We start from the raw sequence: 25038 nt of genomic DNA on the forward strand, positions 1-25038 counted from the left end.
ACCCATAGGTTGCTGACAAATGAAGTTTACCTACTCAGATGGAACGTTATGGTGAGTACATAACTTCTTATTATCCTTTCGCATCTTTAACATCAGCCAACAAATTCCACTCCCATTTGACTTCTGCAAACTAGGAGCAATACTGGAGTCCCCAAATGATGTGGACATCCTATAGAAGGGCCTCACTGAGACAGATGCCTGGTGTCAGAGCCATGGTTTCAAGCTCAATGCCAAAAAGTGCATTGTCATCCCCTTTGGTAAAATCTCTGTACCCATGAACTACCACATAGGTGGCAGTCTACTTAATGCCGAATGTGTGATAAGAGACCTTGGGACCCAGGTGGACAGTAGTCTCTCCTTTGATAATCACATCACCACAGTAGTCAGGAAATACCTCTACATGGCACACCTCATCACAAAAGGGTTCTCATCCAGGAAAAAAGAGGTAATTGTTCCCTTCTACTCGACACTCATTAGACCCATTATAGAGTAGAATGCCCCTTTTGGAATGTGCCTCACAAGACATCTGCAGCAGCTGGAAAGGCCACAGAAGTACCTCGCAAAGAGGATTACTGGCCCCAAACAGATGCCCTACACTGACCGTCTCAAAAAACTTCATCTTTACTCCATAGTATATCGCCTACTCCGAGGTGATCTCTGCCTAACATATAAAGGTATGTCAAACCCAGAGCTGTTGGACATGCTACATCTAAAGAAATCCCAATCCCTATGAGCCACAAGCTCTAGGGACCTAAACCTTGTCACCACAATAAACAGGACATGCTGGAGGAATAGATTCCTGTCCCAGAGACTTCCCATACTCTGGAACAAGCTACCCATCTATGTCAAGCAAAGTTCCTCATTAGCACTCTTTAAGAAAAATCTTGATGAGTGGATGGGAAATAGGAAATACACACCAGGGATCACTTCTATGGCTCTGCTCAACAGGGGCACAGGAAAATAACTTTCTTGGGTGGCATAAGCCAGGGAACCTTGTTGGCTAGGCTTACTTAAGCCCTTGGGTCGATAGCCTAGTACCTACCCATGAACCTAAGCCAGTTAATGATGATTCTAAGATTAATGAAATGGTCATATTAATTACAACACAGTTAAAGGAGTAAAGAATGAGTCCGCTACATACTGAGGGTTGGACTCTGTATGCCATACCACTACACAGCCCAATGAGGAATATGACAACACAGCACAGTATGGGGTAGTATATAACTACCATGTGACATGGCACAGTGAGGGATGATCTCTGAAAATCACAACACAGTCATTAGAGGTACAGTCTCAGCATATTTCAAGACAGTCTGAATTTCACACTACAGCACAGAGTGATATTCTGTGGATGTAATACCATACACTTAAAGCCAGTCTCTGACTACCACAACATAGTATAATGAAGTACACTTTCTAAATGACATAACACAGCAGAGAGACAGTTTTTGAGTATCACGATAACACACAAAAAGGGATAGTCTCTGAATGAAATCTATGATGGCAAATGGCTTCAGCCATCTGCATACAGAGTGTGCAGTTGTGAAATGGCTGATACAACATAGTCTCCATATATATTACCTGAAGTCCCATCAAGATATAAGATAAGAAAGTTCATGAATGCAACATGCCTAACTGTGCCCACAAGACAAAAACAGAACCTATGAAGTATGACTAGTTATACACTAGCATGATTTCCTAGCATTCTGCATTTTACAGTGCTTCCAACCTCAGAGAGAGGTTATTTCATCAATGAAAATCAAAGTATATCATTAATCTAAAAAGATATTTTCTTGGTGATTATTAAAATGTATTTACCAGGTTGACTGTGTTGCAGCCATGATTAGGTCCCAGAAAATCTGTGCTCAATTTTTTTATTTTATTTATTTATTTAACATTTGTTTACCAGGAAAGTCTGACTTGGAATAAGCCCATTTTCAGCAGAGGCCTGGGGAGAAATGCTCCAGATGCATGTCTTTGTAATGTGGGACTGGGAGGAATCTGGAGCACCTGGAGCAAACCCACACAAATGCAGGAAGGACATGCAGACTCTGCACAGAAGGCACACCATCTGAGAATCGAACTGGAGAACCTCTTGCTGTGACGCAACAATGCAAACTGCTGCACTACTGCACCATCCAACCAAAATTAACATCAAAGGAAGTTGTAAGATCAGGACATGGGAAGATAAGACTGAGTAGCTCTCCTGGGGGATAAAGGTGGTCCAGTTCTCTGCAATGTTGAGCACTACAGGAGGAAGAATGGTGTTGTATGTAACATGTATAAGCTAGTGTGACACTACATGCATGCAGTCGGGGAAATTGGAATACTTTTGTAACAAATGTGTACATCTCCTTAGGAAACAACTACATCATGTCACAACCACATGGAGTGGTTTATGGGGGAGGGTTTGGGTGCTGTGTGCACATGATGGTTCATGCCTAGCTATACCACTCAGTTTCTTAGCTCAGGAATTCTGTGCAAAGACAAAATATATGGGGATATAAAGGCCTGAAATCAGAAACAGATTTTAAATATTGTACTTAGAAAGTTGCTAGAATAATAGATTTTGCATTAGCTTGCATTTTATGAAAGATATGTAGTCTGCAACTCAAATGTCTGTATTAAGTGACTGCAGTTCTCAATGATTTGCTAGAAAACCACAAATTTTATAAGGAACAGACAAAAATCTGAATCAGAAATCTAGGTATTCTGCAAACTTCTGGGCAGTTGAAAGGTATGCTTCCAGCACTCTCCTGTCAGAGGAAAACTTGGACTTTGGCTCTCACCCTGGTCAGGGAACCTCATACTTTTGGCCAGAGAATGAATAAATTGGGCTCTTACCCTGGAGAAGAATGAAATGGTCTGCAGGTTGTCAGGGGAGAATTTTAATGGTTTAAAAAGGATAACTCATATATAATGAGAGAGAGAAAAAGAGGAAGAGAGATACATACATGGAGAAAAACAGATACACACACACACACACACACACACACACACACACACACACACACACACACACACACACACACACAGACACACACTTGTGTGTGTTTAACAAAATAATTTCTTGAAACATTTCAAAATGTTTATTTGACTAGCAACTGATAAACATAATGTAGAAATTAGTATATTTTCTTGTAATTTATAGGAACTACGCAAAATCTTGTTTGGAAGCGCTTTCCATACTTTCAACTATGAATGGAAGAAATCATACTTCAGCTTTCATGAACCTTATTCAGAATTATCTTATGCACTGCAAGCAGAGCGGGTAATTATATTTAAATTTAAATAAAATCTGCAACTTTTTAAATAGAATCTGTGAATTTAACAAGCTTGTTATAATCAATAGAGACAGTAAAAAACATCCATGAGACATGATGTGGTTGATAATCTGATGCTCAGTGTTTCATGTATACGTCATGTTTTCTGATTGTATGTATTTGTGATTTTTGTTAGTTTGTTTAGCTAAAATAATACATACTTAAATCATAGCTTTTCTGGTGACTTGAGTAAAAAGCTGACTACTACATTAAATGATCATTATTCTCAGTGCTGCAGTAGCCTTTTGGCTATATGGGTTGTCTAGGATACAACAAAGGGCTAGCTTCAGAAAATCTCTGGTTCACTCCCATGGTTTCACTTTCAATGCTGATTGTCTAATCCCTTGGAGGGAAATCATCAGTCAGAGTGACTACAACTTCAGAAATTTCTTACTACCTCAAGAGAAACAACTGTTAAGCTTCACAGGATCAACATTTGGCCTCCAGCTTCATTTCTGTTAGATAAGTCCCCACAGGGGGACTCTTTCACACATAAATTATTGACCTTTTAAGAAATTATTGTTAAATTGTATTTGGTGACTAAAAAAAGTATTTCCCCTTTAAGAATCCTGGCATTTTTTTTCTCAATATTAGAAGTCTGCTGTCAGGAACCACTATTTTGAAGGGCTATTTTTGTGGTAAAAGTGTACTGTTGATGTAAAATTTTATTTGTGTGTGTGTGTGTGTGTGTGTGTGTGTGTGTGTGTGTGTGTGTGTGTGTGTGTGCGTGCGCGTGTGTGCGCGTGTGTGTGCGTGTGTGTGAATTTAGGGATCAGGAAATGTTTTACATGGGCAAAAAACATGTTTTGTTTTTAGTTCTTGTGTACACTTTGTGATAATTTCTGTTGTTTTTTCTGTCAGGGTGCATTATGTTGTACTGCTTTATTTCTGACATGATTTTTTTGCTTTATGGTTATGCTTTTGTATCAAAAAGGACTGTATGGGGAAGTGTAAGTGAGTGTGTCTGTGCTGCTTGTGAAGAGATGCTTGATAACTTATCTGATGACAGACTCATTCCAGTACTGCTTACCAGTATTCAGACCTCTTTCTTGGTTGCAGCATGGTTGCTTATTCTGGTCATGTTGGCTATTCTCCTGCTGTACTTAAAAAGAAGAAACAACACATTAAAGAGCTCTTGCTACCACAGTGGGCTCAGACAGTGCCTCAGCCATTGGCCAGTAAACCTGTATTGTTGTTCATTAGACCACTTACTTGCTTCTCTGGGTTACTCTGTTATAGTCCTTTTAGCCACCATGAAAGTAAGGGCAGGGGGGGGGGATCAGCCACATTCTATTTAGCTGTCCCAGTATCTGATTCAGGAATGGGAGTATGACAAAAGGAGGTACTGTCAGCACAGCTAGCTGCAATTTTGTAAATAATTATATGTCATTTGTGAATATCAAACTAATTCATATAAGGTGCTTGTGTTACAAATGTATTAGAACTGTATGTCATGTGTATATCAAACTGTTCTGTACAGATATTTGTGCTGAAAAGGTATTTGTAAAATGCTTGTGTTTAAAATGTATTCACAGTGTACCCAACTGGAAGAGAACAGAAATGTACATGCAGTATTGTAACTGTTTAAATGTATATATTTTAACAGTGGAAACTGGAATAAAAGAGGTTAACCTCAGTCCAACAAACTTTAGAAAAAAATATCTGAAATTAAATTACTTTATAGGCTAGGCCAAAAAGATGTTTTAATTTAGCTAGAGACACAAAGTCTGCACTAAGAAGCTTTCTGTATTGTCTTTGAGGTGAACTAATTTCTACTTGGAAACATGAAGGAATGCAATTGTTTTATGACTTCCAGCATCTGCCAAAGATCTGAGCAAAAACCCTTGTATGAGTATTTTTACAGGTAGATGCTAAATACTGCCAGCTTCAGCAATGGGAGTTTTGGCCTGGGAACTAGAAGTCAGATGACCAGAAATAATGTCATTCTGCAAGCTATCCCAGCAGTAATATTTTACATATTATTTTGAGAAGTCTCTCAGTGAGACAGAGTATTCTGCATTCTGCCTTGTACCTGACAACAACAAGAACCATGCGACACATCTGCCTTGTTCTAATAGTACGTTACTAGGGAACAGTATAATTATCTTAGATACAGTCAGAAATATAGTGAAGCTTACTTTAGATTTTTTTTTTATTTATTTTCATGAGCCTATACTGCATTGTTATTTTAAATATTTCCTATGGTTTTGAACTCTGATGTCACTGTGAATAAATATTTAGTATTATCTTGTTCTTTTTTTATTTATTATTAAATATATGTAAATATGCCATTGTGGCTGATCTGTGTAGAAATATTTAAGTTTTGAGGGCACTTGCATATTTATTTGGTGTCACTGTGTGGGCCACTCGCAATATCTTGGTCAAACTATCATTTGTATTAGTATTAATATTACACAGTAAAATTGGACACCCTTTGTTAAGGGCCTTAAAGTAGTTGATAAGGACTGACTGGTGGCAGTGGTAACTACCTAATAGTCTGGGCAGAAGGGGGCATAGCTAGTAAACCTGTGTCAGCCTTTCCTCTGTGTGTGTGTGTGTGTGTGTGTGTGTGTGTGTGTGTGTGTGTGTGTCTGTAAATCAAACTTCAAAGGGTGTTTATGTTTCAGCTTCTTGGGCTGGGACATGAAGCACTGATGGACAGAGAGGGTGCTAGAAGTCTTGGCTTGGTCACTCAGCTGAGATCTCAACTCTATAGCTGTGTCAGTGGGGAGTCTTATTGGGGATATGAAGAAAGAGAGAGAAACCAGCTCCAGAGTGACAGCGGTATCTTTGTGCTCTTAGAGAAATTTCTCTTGATGCAGAGAGCTGCATCTGTAAATATTGTGTGTACCTGTTATCCTCCCAGTGAACATCCACCCACAGGTGCCAGTGGTGAGGACTGAGGCTTCTTAATTACTGGTCCAGTGGTGGGTCATCACATATTAATTGGCTGGCAGTGGTGGAATCACCACATCATGTACTGGAATTCAGTGCTGTGGATATTGAACTCCTGCAGCCTGTAAACATTGTTCACTAAAGAAGGTGTTAGTACTCTCAAGCAACATGGTAAACATTCAGAGTTTCATATCACAATAGTTTTATTTACTTTTTTGTTAGCTTAGTTAGTCAGGGGGAAGCAGGCAAGGATGTCAGTGGAAGATTATGGCAAGCTGACAAGGAACCAGTTGGCTGAGGTGTGCCAAGCCAAAGGACTGGGGCATGCCAGCCTGACTAAAGGAGAAATGATTGCAAACTTAACCACAGCTACATCACAGACAAGCAGCCAGGAAGACAACCATACTGGCCTTGGAGATGTACAACTCTCAGAAAATGGACAGTTCAACTTTGCCTCAGAGGACTTAAAAATCCTTTTGGGTTAAAGAGACTTGAACTGGAGCCAAACATTTGGAACTAGAATCAGCAGAGACTACAGTGTTTGGAGGCTGAAGAAAAGGAGAAACAGGTGGTATTAGAATCAGCAGAGAGGCTGAAACATCAGGAATCTGAAGAATATAAGAGGCAGAGGCAACATAAAAAGGAAATGCTGACTCTTCGCCAGGGTCATGGAGGTAACGGGGAAGGGAGTAACTGAACCCCAGAAGCAATAAAGGTCAGTAAATTTCTTCCACAATTTACAGAGGGTAATAATTTTGATAGTTTTATTCATATGTTTGAAAGGGTATGTAAACAGTATAATGCTGATCAAGAGCTCTGGGTACGGTTCCTGACCCCCTTACTCCATGGTAAAGTTGTAATGCTGTTTCTGAATTGTCTGATACTGACTGCTTAAATTATAATACAGTTAAAAATTGTTTATTGGAATGCTTTAATTTAACACCTGAAGATTATAGAAAAAAAAATTGTGAGCATAGACACAAGGCAGATGAAAGTTTGTGTAATTATACTGCTGAGTTAAGCACTTATTTTCATAGGTAGGTGAGTAGGTGTCCAGTCACCACTTTTGAAGGACTGACAAACCTTATCATGAGGGAACAAGCACTTAGCACTTCGCCTGAGGACATGAGAATCTGGTTGGCAGAAAGAGAATGCAACTCAGCAGATGAGTGGGTGAAAAAGAGGAGACCTATACCTAGCAAGCAGGGCATCACTACGCAAGAAAGGGATACCCAGTGCTGCACATGGGTATAAAAGAACACACGGTGGGCAGCCTAAACCGTCCCAACAAAGTCTGTTAGGAATAAGGGAAGCCACTAGTTCAGGTACATGGCCAGGATTTGGGGATAAATGTTTTAAATATAACCAATGGAGCCATGTAGCATATAGATGTCCACAGAGGCAAGATGGGGAACAAAAGGTGGGGGAGCCAGCAAGTGGGAATAACAAAATGCCAATGGTAGGTTGTCTGGAGACAACAGGGGTACCAAACTGCCACAAGAGGTTATATCCTATCTTAGTTGATGGGAAACAGGCCACTGCTGAGAGAGAGACAGCCTCTGACCTAACCATTGTGAAGCCTGCAATGGTTAAAGAGGACCACTACTTGCTTGGGAAGTCTACTCCATTCAGAGCTTTAGGAGGGATCCTATTCCAAATACCTTTGGCTAGGGTTCACCTTGAATGGGAGAGTGGAAAAAGAAGCATGCAAGCAACTAGGTGTGTTTGAGGATATCCCTGAAGATGTCCTGATAGGGAATGATTTTGATAATGCAGTACTTTGTGCGCATGCCGTTACACACAGTCAGGCATGTGGGTCTGGTAGCCTGGGGGACCCAGATAGACCACACACTTGAAGCCAGGACTGGTGAGGTAGTTACTTCAGAGAGGGCACTACCCTGTAGCAGTGAGAATGAAGTTGAGCTACAGCTGCTGGTGGGTACTGATGTTCCCTTGGACAGAGTGACTGCAAGGGCAGAGGTGAGTAGTAGTACCCAGGCTGACAGTGAGACACTGCTGTCAGACAATACCAGACTTCCTGTGGAAGGGGAGCTGGAAGGGTTAGAAAGAGAGATTTGAGACAGGCTCAGCTCTCAGACCCTACATTACAAGGCTTGAGGGAGGTAGCTAGGGAGGCACCTGATTCTCAAGGAAAGGGGGAATCTGTATACTGGGACAAAGGGTTACTGTATAGAGAGTGGACCCCTGAGGGAGGGCTAGAGGGTGAGAGAATATAGCAGTTGGTAGTGCCCAGAGCCTACCATCTGGCACTTCTAGCCATAGCCCATGACATTCCCTTGGCAGGTCATATGGGTATAAAGCATATAAGGAGACATATTATGCAGAATTGTTATTGGCCTGGGATTTCCAGGGATGTAACAGGGTACTGTACTGTACTGCAGGACCTGTGAACAAGGCAGAATACAAGTTCAAAGCTCCTTTGGTGTCTTTGCATGTGATTGAGGAGCCATTTCAGGGGGTAGCTATGGATATTGTGGGGCCTCTGAGTACCCCAAGTTCCATAATGAAAAAGTATATCCTAGTGGTAGTGGATTATGCTACCAGATACCCTGAGGCAGTGGCTCTGTCCTCCACTGAGGCAGAAAAGGTGGCAAATTCTTTGTTAGAGACTGCGGTGGTGGTGCTGCAGTAGCATTGTCGCCTCACAGTAAGACGTTGTCCTGTTCGATTTTCAGCTAAAGCATCTTCTGTGTGGAGACGTGCGTGAATGGGCATACCTTCATTAAAGGTTGTGCATCAGGGCTGGCAACTCAGCATGTAAAAATCTACTGCCAATCATTAGCGGACCGGAGTTCCGCTGTGGCAACCCCTAACCGGGAAAAGCCGAAAGACACAACAAGGTTTCCAAAAAGAAATACTGACTGATAGGTGCCAATTTCATGTCAGACCTGCTGGCTTGTCTATCTGGAGTCCTGTGGGGTGAAGCACCTAGAGACTATCCCCTACCACCCCCAGACTAATGGTCTGCTGGAGAGGTTAAACTCTACACTAAAGACCAATGCTACGGGAATTTCCAGATCTGTTTAAGAGGGAGTAGGTCAAATATTTGCCCCATCTGTTGTTTGTTTACAGAGAAGTGCCCCAGGAATCCACAAGTTTTTCACCCTGTGAGTTGCTGTATGGGCATAGGGTGAGGAGACCTCTAGGTTTGATTCATGATAAGTAGGAGGGTGAGTGCAAATCCCACAAGGAGAGTGTTGTGGCATATGTCCTAAACTTCAAGACAAGGTTCAGGGAACTCATGGGCTTGGCCTGTGAGAACCTGGCAGAAACCCAAGAGCAGAAAAAAGGTCTGGTATGACAGGAATGCTTGAGCCAGAAAGTATGCTGTGGATTAGCAGGTTATGGTTCTCATTCCTGTCAGACACAACAAGCTGCAGACAGATTGTGAGGGACCTTTCAAATTGGTATAGAAGGTCAGTGATGTTAACTACATAGTAGAACTGCTAGGCAGGAGGCAGGGGTGCAAATTGTACCATGTTAACACCATGAAATATTACCATGATATGGAGGCCCTGGTGCTACGTATTTGCAGTAGAAGGCAAGAGGAGTCTGAGGGGGATCTATGGCTACAGCAAGGCAGCCAGCAAACTCCCAAATTACTATGGTGGAGCCTAGGGTTGCAGGCATATGATATGACAGAGCAGCACTGTACTGGGGTCAGCAAAGCCAGGGCAGCTGGGATCCTAAGACAGGGTATGGCGTAATGTATTCCCAGATTGGCTTATTCTTATTAAGCAACATTTCACAAGGGTCACTTGAAAAACAAGCTTGAATCTTCGAAGGGGGGAAAAGTGTGACAAAAGGAGATACTGCTAGCACAGCTAGCTGGAATTTTGTAAATAATTATATGTCATTTGTGAATATCAAACTAATTTATATAAGATGCGTGTGTTACAAATGTATTAGAACTGTATGTCATGTGTATATCAAACTGCTGTGTGCAGATGTTTGTGTTGAAAAGGTATTTTAAAAGTGCTTGTGCTTAAAATGTATATAAGGTGTGCCCTACTGGAAGAGAATAGAAATGTATGTGCACTATTGCAACTGTTTAAATGTATATATTTTAATAGTGGAAACTGGAATACAGGAGGTTAACTTCAGTCCAGCAAACTTTAGAAAAAATATCTGAAATTAAATTACTTCATAGGCTAGGCCATAAAGATGTTTCAATGCAGCTAGAGACACAAAGTCTGTACTAGGAAGCTTTCTGTATTGTCTTTGAGGTGAACTAATTGTTACTTTGAAAGCATGAAGGAATACAATTATTTTATGATGTCCAGCACCTGCCAAAGATCTGATCAAAAGCCCTTATATGAGTTGTGAAGATAGTTGAAGGCTGCCAGCCTAGCCAGATAGGATTTTGTAGATAATTCTGTCATTTGTAAATATTAATATAAGCCACAGGCTTATTCTCTTAAATGTGAAAAGACTGCATTGGATGTTGAAGTGCAAACATGTAACAACAGTGCACTCTGCTGTAAGAAAGCTGTTAAGTCAAGCATTGTGAAATTCTTGATCTAAAACTTGGAGCCGAGATGTCTAGAAGGAGGCATTCTGCCTATTGTTTTGAGGCCAGAGTTAATGGCTAGAATTTACATGTATAATTTCTTTTATTGCTCTGGCTTCCTGACCAGCTGCATGAACAAAAGGGCTATTAACCTCTGAGTTTCTGTTAGCCTGGGAACCAGAAAGAAATGATGTAATCTGAAATTAATCAGTGGCAACTGTGGCTACTTTATGTAGAGTTAATTTAAGCTCTAGAATACATTGCATGTATATAGTGATACTGGTCAAGCCACTCCAATAAGCCTTGACTGTTCAGTTGCAGTTACTATTTGGATAATAATATTGCACAGTATAATTGGACACTGTTTTATAAGGGCCTTTTGGTAACTGATAAATATTAGTGGATGGTGGAAAGTGGTACTACCGTATAGTCTGGGTAAAAGGGGCACAGCTGGAGAACCTGTGCCAGCCTTCCCCAGGAGTGTCTGTGTGGTTGTATATAACTCTTATCTCAAAGTGTGTGTGTGTCAGCTACTTGGGAAGGGACACGAGAGGGTGCTGGTGGTTTTAGCTTGCCCACTAGGCTGAGATCTGGACCCTATAGCTGTGCCAGTGGGGAGTCTTATTGGGGACCTGGAGAGAAAGGGAGAAACCAGCCCTAAACTGACTGTGATCTCTGTGTACTCTTAAGGGAAATTTTACTTTACTGTGTGTCTATTTATTATCATTTCCCTATATGGATGCCCACACTGGTGTTAGTGGTGAGGATTGAGGCTCCTTGATTGCTGGGCCAGTGCACGGGTGTCACATGAGTATTTTTGCATGTAGATGCTAAATACTGCCAGCTCTAGCAATGGGGGTTTTGCCTGAGAACTAGAAGTCAGATGACTAGAAATGATATCATTCTGCAAGCTATCCCAGCAGTAATATTTTAGATATTATTTTGAAAAGTCTCTCAGTGAGACATAGCATTCTGCATTCTGTCTTGGACCTGACAACAATGAGAACCATTAGCTACATCTGCCTTGCTTTTTAGTAAGTTACTAGGGAATAGTATAATTCTCTTAGATACAGTCAGGAATACGCCGATGCTTAGTTTAGATTTTGTTTTTCTTTATTTGTGTGAGCCTGTACTGCAATATTATTTTAAATATTTCCTGTGGTTTTAAACTCTGGTGTCAGTGTGAATATATATTTAGTATAGTCTTGTTCTTTTTTTATTTATTATTATATATATTTATATCTGTCATCGTGGCTGATCTGTGTAGAGATATTTAAGTTGTGAGAGTACTTAAATATTTATTTGGTGTCACTGTGTGGGCCACTCCTAATAGCCTTACTCTTGATCAAACTGTTATTTGTATTAGCATTAATATTATACAGTAAAATTAGACACCCTTTGTTAAAGATGCTAAACTAGCTGATAAAGAGTGACTAGTGGCAGTGGTAACTACCTTATAGTCTGGAAAGAAGGGGGCATAGCTAGTAAACCTGTGCCAGCCTTTCCCAGGTGTGTGTGCCCAGGTGTGTGTGTGTGTGTGTGTGTGTGTGTGTGTGTGTGTGTGTGTGTGTGTGTGTGTGTGTGTGTGTGTGTCTAAATCAAACCTCAAAGAGTGCGTGTGTCAGCTACTTGGGCAGGGACATGAAGCACTGGTTGAACAGAGAGGGTGCTGGAGGTCTTGGCTTGGTCAATCAGCTGAGATCTTAACTCTATAGCTGTGTCAGTGGGGAGTCTTATTGTGGATCTGGAGAAAGAGGATAAACCAGCCCAGGTCTGACTGTGGTCTCTGTGTGCTCTTAAGAGAAATTCCACTTGATGCAGAGAACTGCATCTGGAAATACTGTGCGTGTACCTGTTATCCACCCAGTGAATGTCCCCCCACAGGTTCTAGTGGTGATGATTGAGGCTCCTTGATTACTGGTCCAGTGGTGGGACATCACAGGGTGAACCATCTTTTGATCTGAGAGGCAGTCTGGAGGATGCTTCTCAAGAGAACTGGGGAAAGAGAGCTCTTGACAAGACTGAAATACCATCTCGTGGTCTGTCTTCTTTCAGAGTGTTACCTGTAAAGGAAAAACAAAATGCCAGACATTGCTCATTTCACGACACTGCGTCTTTTCACAAAGATAATTTCCTTACCTTAGACAGGCAATTATTATGGGCTGTTAATCATGGTGCTTAAAAATCTTTACAAGAGGGCAATATTAGTCATGAAGTTTCTGAGGAGAATCTATCAGGGGATTTTGACATAGATAGAGACTTGGCTTGTCCTGCAGATTCCATATCCCATATTTCTGATTCTGAGGAAACTTGGCCCTCTCCACCTCCCTTGGAGGAATTTTCCTTCTCTCAAACTATTTCTGGGATGAATGAGGTGTTTTTGTTGGAGCAGGTGGATATTCCTCCTGAACTGAGATGATATTGTGATATGTTACAAGTGGATATACTTCTTCCTATTCCTATGCCTCTCACTTTTTGCCAACCTTGGAGGATGTGTTTAATGTTGCTTGCGATAATCTTTGATGTAATGGGATCCTATCTCACCTACATTCATAACTGATGGGTTCGGAGCCGATCCATCGGCTCCGACTCGGCCAACTAATACACTAGCACGAAGTCTCTCATTGGCTGGGCTACTCCCTATCCCAGGATGCACTACACCTGCTTCCCCAGATCTCGTTTGCCGCTTTACAAGCTGGACGTGGTCTCGACTTGGCTGGAGCTAAGTGGTTCTTTTTTACCTTTACTGGTCTTTGACCTTGGGGTTTTTGTCTATATATTAACCAAACAGCTGTTTTAACAGCTATTCTTTGTAAATTTATATATCTTGTGTGTTTGAGGGATTTCTGGTACTTTATTTTTTTCAGTCGGGCAAGGCCCGTTTAAGTTAGAGGGCCTTTGCCCTACCTTTGAGTACTGTTTAAGTGCTATTTAAGTTTTTGGTTAATTGTTTTTTGGGCCAAGCCCGTTTAAATTAGAGGGCTTTGGGCCGTTGAACTTGTTTTGTCTGTGTCTGTTCACTGTTCTTTTTGAGGTAAATTTTCCTCAGTACTCGCGCCAGTGTGTCTCGCGCTCTTCAGTTGGCACAATTTTGTTGATAGCTTATTACTTGTTGAAGGGCCTGTATTATGTCAAAGGAGCAGAAGTCAGGCTTTAAAAAATGCACTCGGTGCAGTTATAAAATGTCCATTACAGACAGCCATTCAGTTTGCGTTTATTGTTTGGGGCCGAAACATCTGCAGGAGACATGTAGTGTCTGTCATGCTTTCTCCTCTAGAGTTCTTCAAGAACGCAAAAACAAGCTGATTTTGAAAGGGCTTATTAAACCTTCCTTTGAGGAAGCCTTAGATCCTCCTGTTGCTTCCAAAAAGAAAAGATTGTTTGCTCCGACAAGTCCGTCGGAGCCGTCTACTAAAAAGCAAAAATTGACTTCTTCTTCCTCGGCTCCACTGACTTCGGGGCCGAGGGTCGAAGGGTCTGCCTCGATACCTCTTGCCTCGGCTCCATTGGTTTCAGAGCCACAGGTTGGAGTATCGAGAGGTGAATCACCTCCATCGGTTCCAATGGCTTCGGAGCCGGTGGAGGTGTGCAGCTCAGACTCTTCCCCTTCGGCTCCGAAGAAAGCTCCTTCGGCGCCGATGGTGGTTCATGCTGTGGTGGAACCGGTGTCGATAGCATTGGAGCCGATTCGGAGCCGGTCCCCTTCTCTCTCGGAGCCGAGAGGAAAGTCTTCTCGATTGTCTACCTCCTCTAAATCATCGAGACTCTCTGATTCGGACCTGGATAGGGTAATACAGAGGCTATTCCAGTCTCCAGTTTTTACTAAATTGATCTCGGCTCCAGCACAGTTAGCTTCGGAGCCGATCCCCCCTCCAACACATTCGATTCCTCCTCCAACCTCCTCAGAGCCATTGGAGTCGGTGGTGGTGGAGCAAAGCGGAGCCATACGGTCGGAGCAGAGACCCCTTCGAGGTTTCTCGGTTCCGACTGTGCTTCCTACCCTGTCCTCCGGTTCAGGGTTTGGTACTGCGACTTTTTCAGCCGGGCCCGAGGGGAACACTTTGGGATTGGGTGCTTCGGTGCCTAGTCTTCCCCTCGGAGCATCGGCTGCTGGAATTCCCAGTGCCATCGTGGCCTCTAGACCAGTGACCTCCTTGGATTCTGGAGGTCCGGCCTTTGAGGCCATGAGGAGCGCGCTGGCCATGCCTTTGCCAGTTCAGCAGGATTCTACCTCACCGTCCCTAGATTTGGAGACTGGTGCCTCTGTTGTATTGCAGCTCCCCGGCAGCGGGGCCCCAGGGCCTGAGGATACCCCCATCGGGGGTTCCCTTCTTCCGGGAGGTCCATCCGAAACTGCTTCGGATGAACCCCCACTGAAGAAATTGTGTAAGAGGAAGCACGTAGACTCCCAAGATGAGACTGTTACATCGGATACTGACCTCGATGACGCAGAAGGGTCCCCCAAATCATCTTCGGATGATATCTCCTTCTCAGATATCTTGGAGATTCTGAGACAAAGAGGTGACTGGCAAGCCAAAACCCCTTCAGCTGAGGAGTCAGTCTTCCTCAAGGCCTTTGGGACCCAGCCTTCCGCCTCCTGGGTGTCTCCGCCCTTCGATGAACTCCTTGATTTGGTTTCTCGAAGGGCGTGGGAACACCCTGATTCTGTGGAACCGGTGCCTGCAAGGCCCAATAAGTTTTTGTCAGCCCCCCCCCCCCCAGAAGGAATTTCTGACAAAGGGTGTGCCTGTAGATGCTTTGGTGGTGGCTTCTGCCACACAGCAGGACGTGGCAGAGGCTTCAACGTCTGTTCATCCTCCTAATAAGGATTCTAGGAGCATGGATAGGTACGGGAAGTGTACCCTGTCTTCAGCGGCCTTTACCTTACGGTCGCTGAATTATTTATGTCATTTTACTAGGCTCCAAAGGGATCTCCTCAAAGAGCTAAAGGACTCCCTTGTTGGTAATCTACCTGAGGCGCTGGCTCCGACTGTTGGCGCCCAGATGACTATCCTGTTATCCATTGTTAACTCGTCCATGAGGCTCATTTCCTATGCGGCCGAAGGGGCGAGTAGAGCAGCGGGAACAGGCGTTGCCCTCAGGAGACACGCCTGGTTACGCTTGTGTTCATTTGCGGAGGCCTTCAAGTCTTCCTTCGCCGACGCCCCCTTTGATGGGTCATCTTTGTTTGGACCCAAGGTGAAGGACACACTTACTCGGTGCGAGCAGGAGGGCAAGACTTTGACTGCTGTTGGGGCCCGATTTTCCGCTCCTTCTAGGCCTTACCCCAAGGCTCAGAGAGGAGGGAAAATGTGGTTTAGAAAATCTCAGAAGTCTTTCCCTACTCCACCCAGTGATTCCCCCTCCAGAGGCAGGGGGGGTGAATTCTGGAAGACGCCGCCCCAGAGGTGGCAGAGGCCCCCGTAACTCTGGAGACCACGATTCCTTTCGTGGTTCTTCATACAACCAGCGTCCCTGAGTTGTTGCCTGACTGTGCATCTCTAGAGCCAGTCGGGGGTCGATTTGCGGTGCACCCACAAGCTTGGGAATCCATAACAAGCGATCAGTGGGTGCTTCGCATTATTACCGGAGGATATATCATCCCCTTCTCCAAGCCCCCCCTTTCCTTAAGGGAAATCCCGGATGTACCACCCAGTCAGCGGGATCAAGCAGCATTAGAGGTTTCAAAGCTGCTAGAAAAAGGAGCCATCCAGCCTGTCCCCACCAACCAGATCGGATCAGGAACTTACTCAAGATTATTTTTGGTACCAAAAAAGACAGGGGACCTCAGGCCCATTTTGGACCTCAGTTCATTGAATCGTTTTGTAAAAAAATCCAAATTCTGAATGGTCACTCTTCAATCTATTCTTCCTTTGCTGGAGAAAGATGCATGGATGTGCTCCATAGACCTCCAGGACACTTACTATCACATTCCGATAGCTCAAGAGTCCAGGAGACATTTATGCTTCCGCCTCGGAGTCAGTCACTTCCAATTCAGAGCACTGCCCTTTGGTCTCACCACAGCCCCCAGGGTGTTCACCAAGTGTCTGGCAGTGGTAACTGCTCACCTGAGAAGTCTGGGATTCCAAGTGTTTCCATATCTAGATGACTGGCTCCTTACTGCCACCTCCGAGCATCTACTATTCCAGGCGCTCAACGCCACGTTCACCTTGGGTCGTTTCTTGGGGATTACGTTCAATTTGCAAAAATCTGTACTACAGCCATCTCAGCGTATTACTTTTATAGGCGCAGACTTAGACACAAAAAGAATGCGCGCCTTTTTACCGGCAGCAAGAATTCAGGTTCTACAGAATCAAATCAAATCCTGTCTTCCCCCTACTAAGAGCCCCGGCCCATCGAATTCTACAACTGTTGGGTTCGATGGCGTCAACCATACTGTTAGTTCCCTTGGCCAGACTTCACATGCGAATATTACAATGGCTTCTGTCGGTTCAATGGTCTTATCAGGAACTTCCCTTGAACCATTTAGCCATTATCATGGAGAGTTGCCATCGGGATCTGCGTTGGTGGCTTCTCCAATCCAATCTCGACCAGGGGCGACCCTTTATACCTCAACGTCCCGTTGCCACTGTGACTACGGACGCCTTCCAGGTAGGGTGGGGGGGGTCATTACCTGGACAGGTTGATCCAAGGCACATGGCAGATCCAGGAAACGCATTTGCATATCAATGTCCTGGAGATGAGAGCGGTACTCTTGGTACTTCAAGCTCTCCATCACGCTCTTCCGCAAGGTCCGATTGCTATTCTATCCGACAACATGTCGGTGGTTTGGTATATAAACAAGCAAGGTGGAACCAGGTCTTACCCACTGTGCAGAGAAGCCATGAGACTTTGGCACTGGGCGGTAGCTACCAACCGCTTTCTAATGGCAACGCACATACCGGGGAAATCCAATGTGATTACGGACAGATTAAGCAGAACCATTCTTTTACCCCACGAGTGGTCCCTCAACCAGAGAGTAACTGCGGAAATCTTCGACAAATGGGGTCTCCCTTGCTGCGATCTGTTTGCCAGCCCTCACAATGCGAAATGCAGAGAGTTCTTCACACTGTTCCCTTCTCAGGGACAGATTCCCAGGGACGCTCTGACCCACATTTGGCCCCCCGGTCTTCTCTACGCCTTCCCTCCATTCCCCCTCCTACCGAGGGTGATACAGAAGGCCATTTACCTGGAGAGCGAGATGATTTTGATTGCCTCGCACTGGCCTCGTCAAGTTTGGTTCCCTTTCCTACAGAGGCATGCGGTAGAAGGTCCATGGTTTCTGGACCTGGTGCCAGACCTGTTGACTCATCAGTCAGAACAGCTTCACCCGTCTCTCAGGTCCTTGAAGTTGGCAGCATGGTTGCTCCACTTCCATCCTTAGTCCGAGACAATTCTCTTTCTCCGGACGTGGTCCACATATTGTCTTCTTCTCATAAACCTTCCACTATCAAACTTTATTCCAGCAAATGGAAAAGGTTCGCCTTCTGGGCTCAGGAACGGGGTATAGATCCTCTTACTGCACCAGTATCGGAGGTTTTGAATTTCCTGGCCTCCCTTTTTCAGTTGGGCTCTTCAGTTTCTACCATTAAGGTTCAGCTAGCGGCTATCTCTAATTTTCATGCCTCCTTTGAACCTTCATTGATGTCTCACAAACTCTGTAAGGCTTTTCTTAAAGGGGCATGGCTCCTTAGGCCTCCAATATCTCACCCTGTCCCCCCTTGGGACTTGAATATGGTTCTTGCTGCCCTAACTGCCCGTCCTTTCGAACCAGCTGCTACCTGTGATTTAAAATTCCTGTCTTGGAAAACGGCCTTTTTAGTGGCCATAACTTCCGCCAGGCGAGTTTCAGAACTTCAAGCTCTTTGTTCTGATCCTCCCTACTTGATTTTTCACAAGCATAGAGTTTCCTTGAAATTAAATCCTTCCTTTATACCAAAGGTAGCCTCCTCTTTCTGCATTCAACAAACTATAGAGCTCCCTGTGTTTTTCCCGGAATTCTCTAATAACGCAGAATACACCTTGCATCAATTGGACGTCCATAGACAACTGCGTTTTTACTTGAAAAAAAACGCTCACACGCGGAAATCAAATCAATTGTTTGTTTCCTTTGCATTGAACAAATTGGGTCAACCAGTAGCAAAAACATCCATAGCTAAATGGATTAAAGATTGTATCATTTTTATTTATTCACAGGCTAACAAAGAGCTTCCCTTACCAGTCAAGGCTCATTCTACCAGGGCAATAGCTACTTCTGTAGCTTTTCACTCCAAATTATCAATAGATGATATTTGTGCTGCGGCAACCTGGACTTCTCCGCACACTTTCATTTCTCATTACAAATTGGATGTGGTTTCTCGAGGCAGGGCTTCCTTTGGTTCCACAGTTCTCAGGAGTGTTATCCAATGAGCCACCCGGGATTTAGGTGCTAGGGACGCTGTCCCATCAGTTATGAATGTAGGCGAGATAGGATCCCATTACATCTTTTAGTTATGTACTTACCATAACTTCGGATGTATGGGATCCATCTCGCCTACATTCATAAGTACCCACCCTCCTTCCCCCTTCCATTTGGATTTAGAGGAGCTGTAGTCCCATTTGGAGATCTTTTCTTGAAGAACTTTAGTTGGTTATAGTGACTACTAGTTTTTCTGTGTTTGCATGGATGTATGAAAGCGAACAAACAAGATCTGGGGAAGCAGGTGTAGTGCATCCTGGGATAGGGAGTAGCCCAGCCAATGAGAGACTTCGTGCTAGTGTATTAGTTGGCCGAGTCGGAGCCGATGGATCGGCTCCGAACACATCAGTTATGAATGTAGGCGAGATGGATCCCATACATCCGAAGTTATGGTAAGTACATAACTAAAAGTTCTCAACTTTCAGTCCCCGAAAAGGCAGATAGATTATATAAAGTGCATCAAACTGATAACTTTTTGTTTTCACATCTTAGAGACCCAGCCATCAGTTCCACATCTTTGCCGGCTGGCACCAGACTGCTAGTGAATATGAACCCTTCACATATGGATAAAGAAGGCAACATATTGAACAGATCTAGTAAGAGAAATTTCTGTTCTTCCACTTTAACTTACATAATTCTTGACTGCCAGGCACATATGTGGCAGTTTATTCTGTGTTGTGTAGACAGTTTGATGGAATTCTCTGCCACACTTCCTTCAGAAGGTAGATCATTTCTGAATCGTATTGTTTCTAATTTTTTGCAGTTATATAAGTGTGCTTTAAATGTATGATTGTGCAGGTACTATATCTAGGGCCACTGCTACTGCTACAGTTTTGAAGAGGAATGTCTGGGGCAGTAATCAAAAGTTTGCTGATGTAGTAAAGTCTGAGATTTTAAACTTTAGCCATTCTGCATCTCAGGTTTTCAAACAATGTGATGATGGAGGGAAATTAATTCAGGGAGTATCTTAAGATTTTTCATGCCCCACTTTACAAATCTTCTAAATCCTCTTTTCCATTTAAAAAGCAAAACAAGCAATATCTGCCTCCTCAAAACAAGCAGGGAACAAATAAATAAAGAGATGGCAAGAAGGGAAACAATAACAAACAAGCATCCTTTGCAAACAAGGGGCTGTCGAATACTTCAATGTGACTATGACAGAATTCTATCCCCCACCCCCACACCTATATCCATAAATCTGTCCCCAAAACTGGCTTTTTTATTTCCCTTTATCAACAGATTGTTTCAGACTCCTGAGTGCTAAAAGTGGTTCAGAAGGATACATTTGGCACTGGATAGAAATATCTCCTTCGAACCAAACAGTATTTTTCCTCAGATTCTTCAACACTTGCCTAGGGGGTGATAGAACCAGTGCCATTAGATCAAGGGGGTAAAGCCTTCTATTCCAGAATATTTCCAAAGAAAGAGTTTTCATGGAGAGCAATTCTAGACCTTTCCTTTCCTTTCTCAATCTTTATGTGAAAGTACCAAAATTCAAAATTCTGACCGTTCAAACTCTGTTACCGTACATTGAGTGTCATGGTAACATTGCATGTAAAGTATGCCCAGAGCCACAGACTTCAAGAATTTGTCTGGAGCACATTATCCGTTCTCTATGTCACACTTTCTGTTATCTCCAGCTTCAAGGGTGTCTGCAAACTGTCTTGCTCCAGTGATAATTCATTGCATACTGCATGGCATTCACATATTTTATTATTTAGATAATGTACTTATCTTTGCAGAGTCTTTTTCCAAATGTCAGTAGTCCTTAACATGAGTTATTTCTCTTCTTGCCACTCTGGGATTCCAGATGAATGTACAAAAATCCTCCTTGACTCCATCTCACAGGATTCTAGATATTCTTAGCAAAGGGCTTTTCTTACACAGGAGAAGGTGGATTTTTATCGGGAAACATTCCTGCACTTCCCCAGTTGTATCAGTGCTAAAAGTGGTTCAAGAAAGATACAGCTGGCACTAAATACAAATACAAATTTCAAGGGAATCCCCCCCACCGTCCTTTGAACTAAGCAAAGTTTTTTCTCAGGTTCTTTAACACTTGCTCTCCCTAGGGGTCATACAACCAGTGCTTTTAATCAAAGGGGCAAAAACGTCCATTCCAGAATGTTTCTTGTTCCAAAGAAAGAGCTTTTATGGAGACCAGAATACAAGGCCTATGTGATTTTCATGATTCATCTCCGAAGGTTGCACATGAGAAAAATCCAATGGCTTGTAAAAAAAACACATGGACCCAACATCTTTTTCTTTTTGAATTACAGATTCTAGTTTTGAGGACTTTGTCAAAAAGGAACTGCACTGTTGGAGACAGCAAATGGCTCTAAATCCAGGTCTCCCCTTTTCTCCTGAGATACCAATTTGTAAATACAGATCAAATCACTTAAATGTCAGAGAGATTTGCTTTGATTCTTGTCTTAAAATCTCTTCATCATTGATGGTCCCCTGGAACTCTTCAGGTGACTAGAGATAATACCACATTGATGTGGTACATAAATAAGCAGGGAAACAGCAGGGCCAGCTATGATGGCTTGGGAGGTAGCTATACAGAATTCCTTAATTCTCCATGCATCTTACATTCCATCACAACAAAATATTGTGGCAGACAAACTGAGCAGGACCAGGACAGACTGTCAAGAGTGGTAATTGAATGAGGGAGGTCTTCTGGAAGCTGATCAAGTTGTGGGAAATACTTCAAATAGATCTGTTTGCCTCCTTTCACAATAAACAACTGGAACAAATGCTTCACCATGGCTTCTTCCAGGCAAGCCTGGAAAACAGGTGCATCTTCATTCCTGTGGTCTAGAATGTTCATTTATACATTTCTGCCCTTTCCACTGATACGCAAGGTCATTCTGAAGATTCAAAAGGACTCTCTAGAAATCATTGTGGTGACTCCCTTTTGGCTGAGGCATCATTGGTTGCCCCTTCTTATGGAATTGTCCAAGCTTTCTCACAGACTGGATCTACTCACACAAGACATGAGGGAGTTTATATACCCCAGTTTCAAACAACTTCAACTAACTGTCTGAATGATTAATTTTTAATTCCAAATGAACAAAATAAATAAAAAAGTACTAACTTGGCCACCACGGAAGAAATCGGACACCAAATATTTTGTGCTTTCATTCTATTTAATAAAATTAGAACTTCCTCAGAAAACTTCCTCAGAACCGTTTCTGAGGAAGTTCTAATTTTATTAAATAGAATAAAATATAGAATATAAATATTTGGTGTCTGGTTCCTTTTGTGGTGGCCAAGCAAGTACTTTTTGATTTATTTTGTTCATTTGGTTTTGCAGTGTTTCTGGTGTGCAGTAATTTTTAATTCTTTTCAGACATCTCTTGCATGAGGAAATGATGCAGGTACTAAACAAGGCAAGAAAACCTTTTACTAGGAAACCTTATATTGGCAAGTGGAAAAGAATTTCTAGTTGGTGCCCATCTAATATCCAGGGTCCCATCAGCGATTATGTACCAGTGTTTCTGAAATAAATGTATCAGTTACTCTTCTCTGGCCTGCCTTATTACTCTATCAGGGTATGTCTTGTGGCCATTTCAGTATGTCTGGCCATAGATCCTCCCCCTTTCTTCACTATTTTTGGTAAAATAATTTCTTAAGGGAGTTTTACTTATAGGCCCAACAGAAAACAGGAGTTCCCTTCCTGGAATCTTAACTTTGTCCTAGAAAAGTTAACCATGTCTCCCTTAGTACCAGCTCATCAGGCAGACATGAGGCTCATTACTTGAAGCACTGTACTTCTTATTGCTCTGACATCTGCAAGAAGAGTATCTGAGTTGTAGTTCTCATAGTGGGTGAACCCTATCTGGTCTTCCATAGTGATGGGGTCTCTTTAAGAATAAATCCCTCACTGATGACCAAAGCTGTTTCAGGGTTTACTTTGAATCAAACTGTCAATCTCCCAATGATGTTCATCAAACTGATCACTGCTGCAGCAGCCTTAGCTATATAGGTTATATCCTGATTAGGATATAACATCCAGCCAGCTTGCAAAGCTTCAAAGCACCTTCCACACACTCAGACTAAAAAGACAGGTTTAGGCATCAAGCCCTTCAGCACTTTTCTGCTACTAAACAGAACACTCCTCTGAAGCTTTTGAGGATTTTTGGTCAGCTTGTGCTGTGCTTCTTATTGGCAGATAAGTTCATTTTGGGGGAAAAAACTTCCATTTAAAAAAAATGTTTCTTGAATAACACTTTCCTTTTCAGAAAATATATTGGAAAGTTATTTTAAAGTTAGGAATTTGTGTTTTAACAGACTATCACGAGACTGTGTTGTAGTGCTCTTTTTTCATCATTCATCATGGTTACAGAAGACAGTGGGAGGAAATTCATCCTCTCCGGGAGCAATTCATCATCCACTAGACCAGACTAGACACTTTTATTTCCACCTGTCCATCATCACATGCTGTCCCAAGGTGTGATAGACCCAGTTCTTCCATCCCAGGTGGGGAAAGGGTATTAATGCAAAGATGTTTTTAGTGCCAAAGAAAGAAAATGCTTGGAAACTAGTTCTGGATATTTTTTTCCTAAACTTGTTTGTGATAATGCTCAAATTCAAAATGATGTTGCCTCTTATTCCTCACTGAAATTTCCTGGTAAAACTAGATTTAAAAGATGTATGTTATCAGATCCCTATTCATCCAGACTTCAGGCATTTCTTAAGGTTTTTGATGTCTGGATCACATTATCAATTCTGTGCTTTACTCTTTGGACTATCCACTGCATCAAGAGTATTCATAAAGTGTCTAGCTATAGCTCATTGCAGGGTATCAACATTTTTCTGTATTTAGACAAATTGTTTATCTTTGCAGAGTCTTTTTCAAACTGTCTGTAATCTTTTGCTTGGGTGAGAGATATCTTACAGAAGGTGGGATTCCAAGAGAATATTCAGAAGTCTTTTTTTGACTCCATCACACATAATTGTGTCCCTGGGGAGTATGACAGACACATCAGTTTGAAGAGATTTTCTTCCACAGGAAAAAAATAGATCTAGATCTATTTCTGGGGTTTCCACTCAAACTTTTGTCACTATGAGGGAGTACCTCAGGATTTTGGATCTCACGGCATCTATGATTCTCATGATACCCATATGTCTCCACATGAGAAAGATACAATGGTATCTGAAGTCTCCTTGGTCCCAGCACAACACTCATTATCTGTCTAAATCCCAGTTCTGGGGTTTGTCAGAAGAGGTAGGTTTCCCCTACACCCCCAAGAAGTCAGTCACTACAGACACTTTGGACTTTGCTTGGGGAGCAGGTTCAGGAGGGATAAAAGTGCAAAGTATTTGAGACACCAATGACAGATGCAAGCATATAAATATAAAAGAGATGCTTGCTCTGATCAAAGAATTTAACTCTCTGAATCACCTTTGTTCCCTTAAACCTCTTCATGTTATTGCAGTTGATACCACAGTCATATGGAACATCAACAAGCAAGGGGGCACTAGATTTTACCCCCCTTGCTACCAGCCATGTTAACTTGAGATGTAGCTTCACAGCACCATCTCACTCTACAGGCATCGTACATCCTTTCAGAGCAAATTTGTGAGGTAGACAAGCTGAGAAAGACAAAGGCAGACCCTCATGAATGGAAACTAGATCAAGGAATCTTCCAAGATTTGATACATCTGTGAGAAGTTCCTGAAGTAGATATCTTTTCTTGCTCAATGAAAAATCATCTGGTAAAATTCTGCACCAGGACTATATGCCAGAAGGTCAGGAAGGCACATGCCTTTTCTTTTTCTTGGACAGGAATGTTCCTGTCTGGTTTTCCACCATTTCCTCTGATATCCGG

The 25038-nt window shown here is 42.7% G+C and overlaps 1 protein-coding gene across 3 annotated transcripts in view; it reads left to right on the top strand.

Moving 5' to 3' along the window:
- The window catches only part of MINDY4B (MINDY family member 4B), a 1400689-nt gene that overhangs the window by 269387 nt on the left and 1106264 nt on the right, over nt 1–25038 (top strand). For all 3 annotated transcript variants that reach the window (XM_044070561.1, XM_044070562.1, XM_044070563.1), the window contains one exon: nt 3152–3271. In XM_044070561.1, the coding sequence (XP_043926496.1) occupies nt 3152–3271 (120 nt within the window). The remainder of the gene's footprint in view (nt 1–3151; nt 3272–25038) is intronic.

The sequence above is a fragment of the Protopterus annectens genome, chromosome 4.part1 (genome assembly GCF_019279795.1).
Source record: "Protopterus annectens isolate FY-2018-M chromosome 4.part1, PAN1.0, whole genome shotgun sequence".
Taxonomy (NCBI): domain Eukaryota; kingdom Metazoa; phylum Chordata; order Ceratodontiformes; family Protopteridae; genus Protopterus; species Protopterus annectens.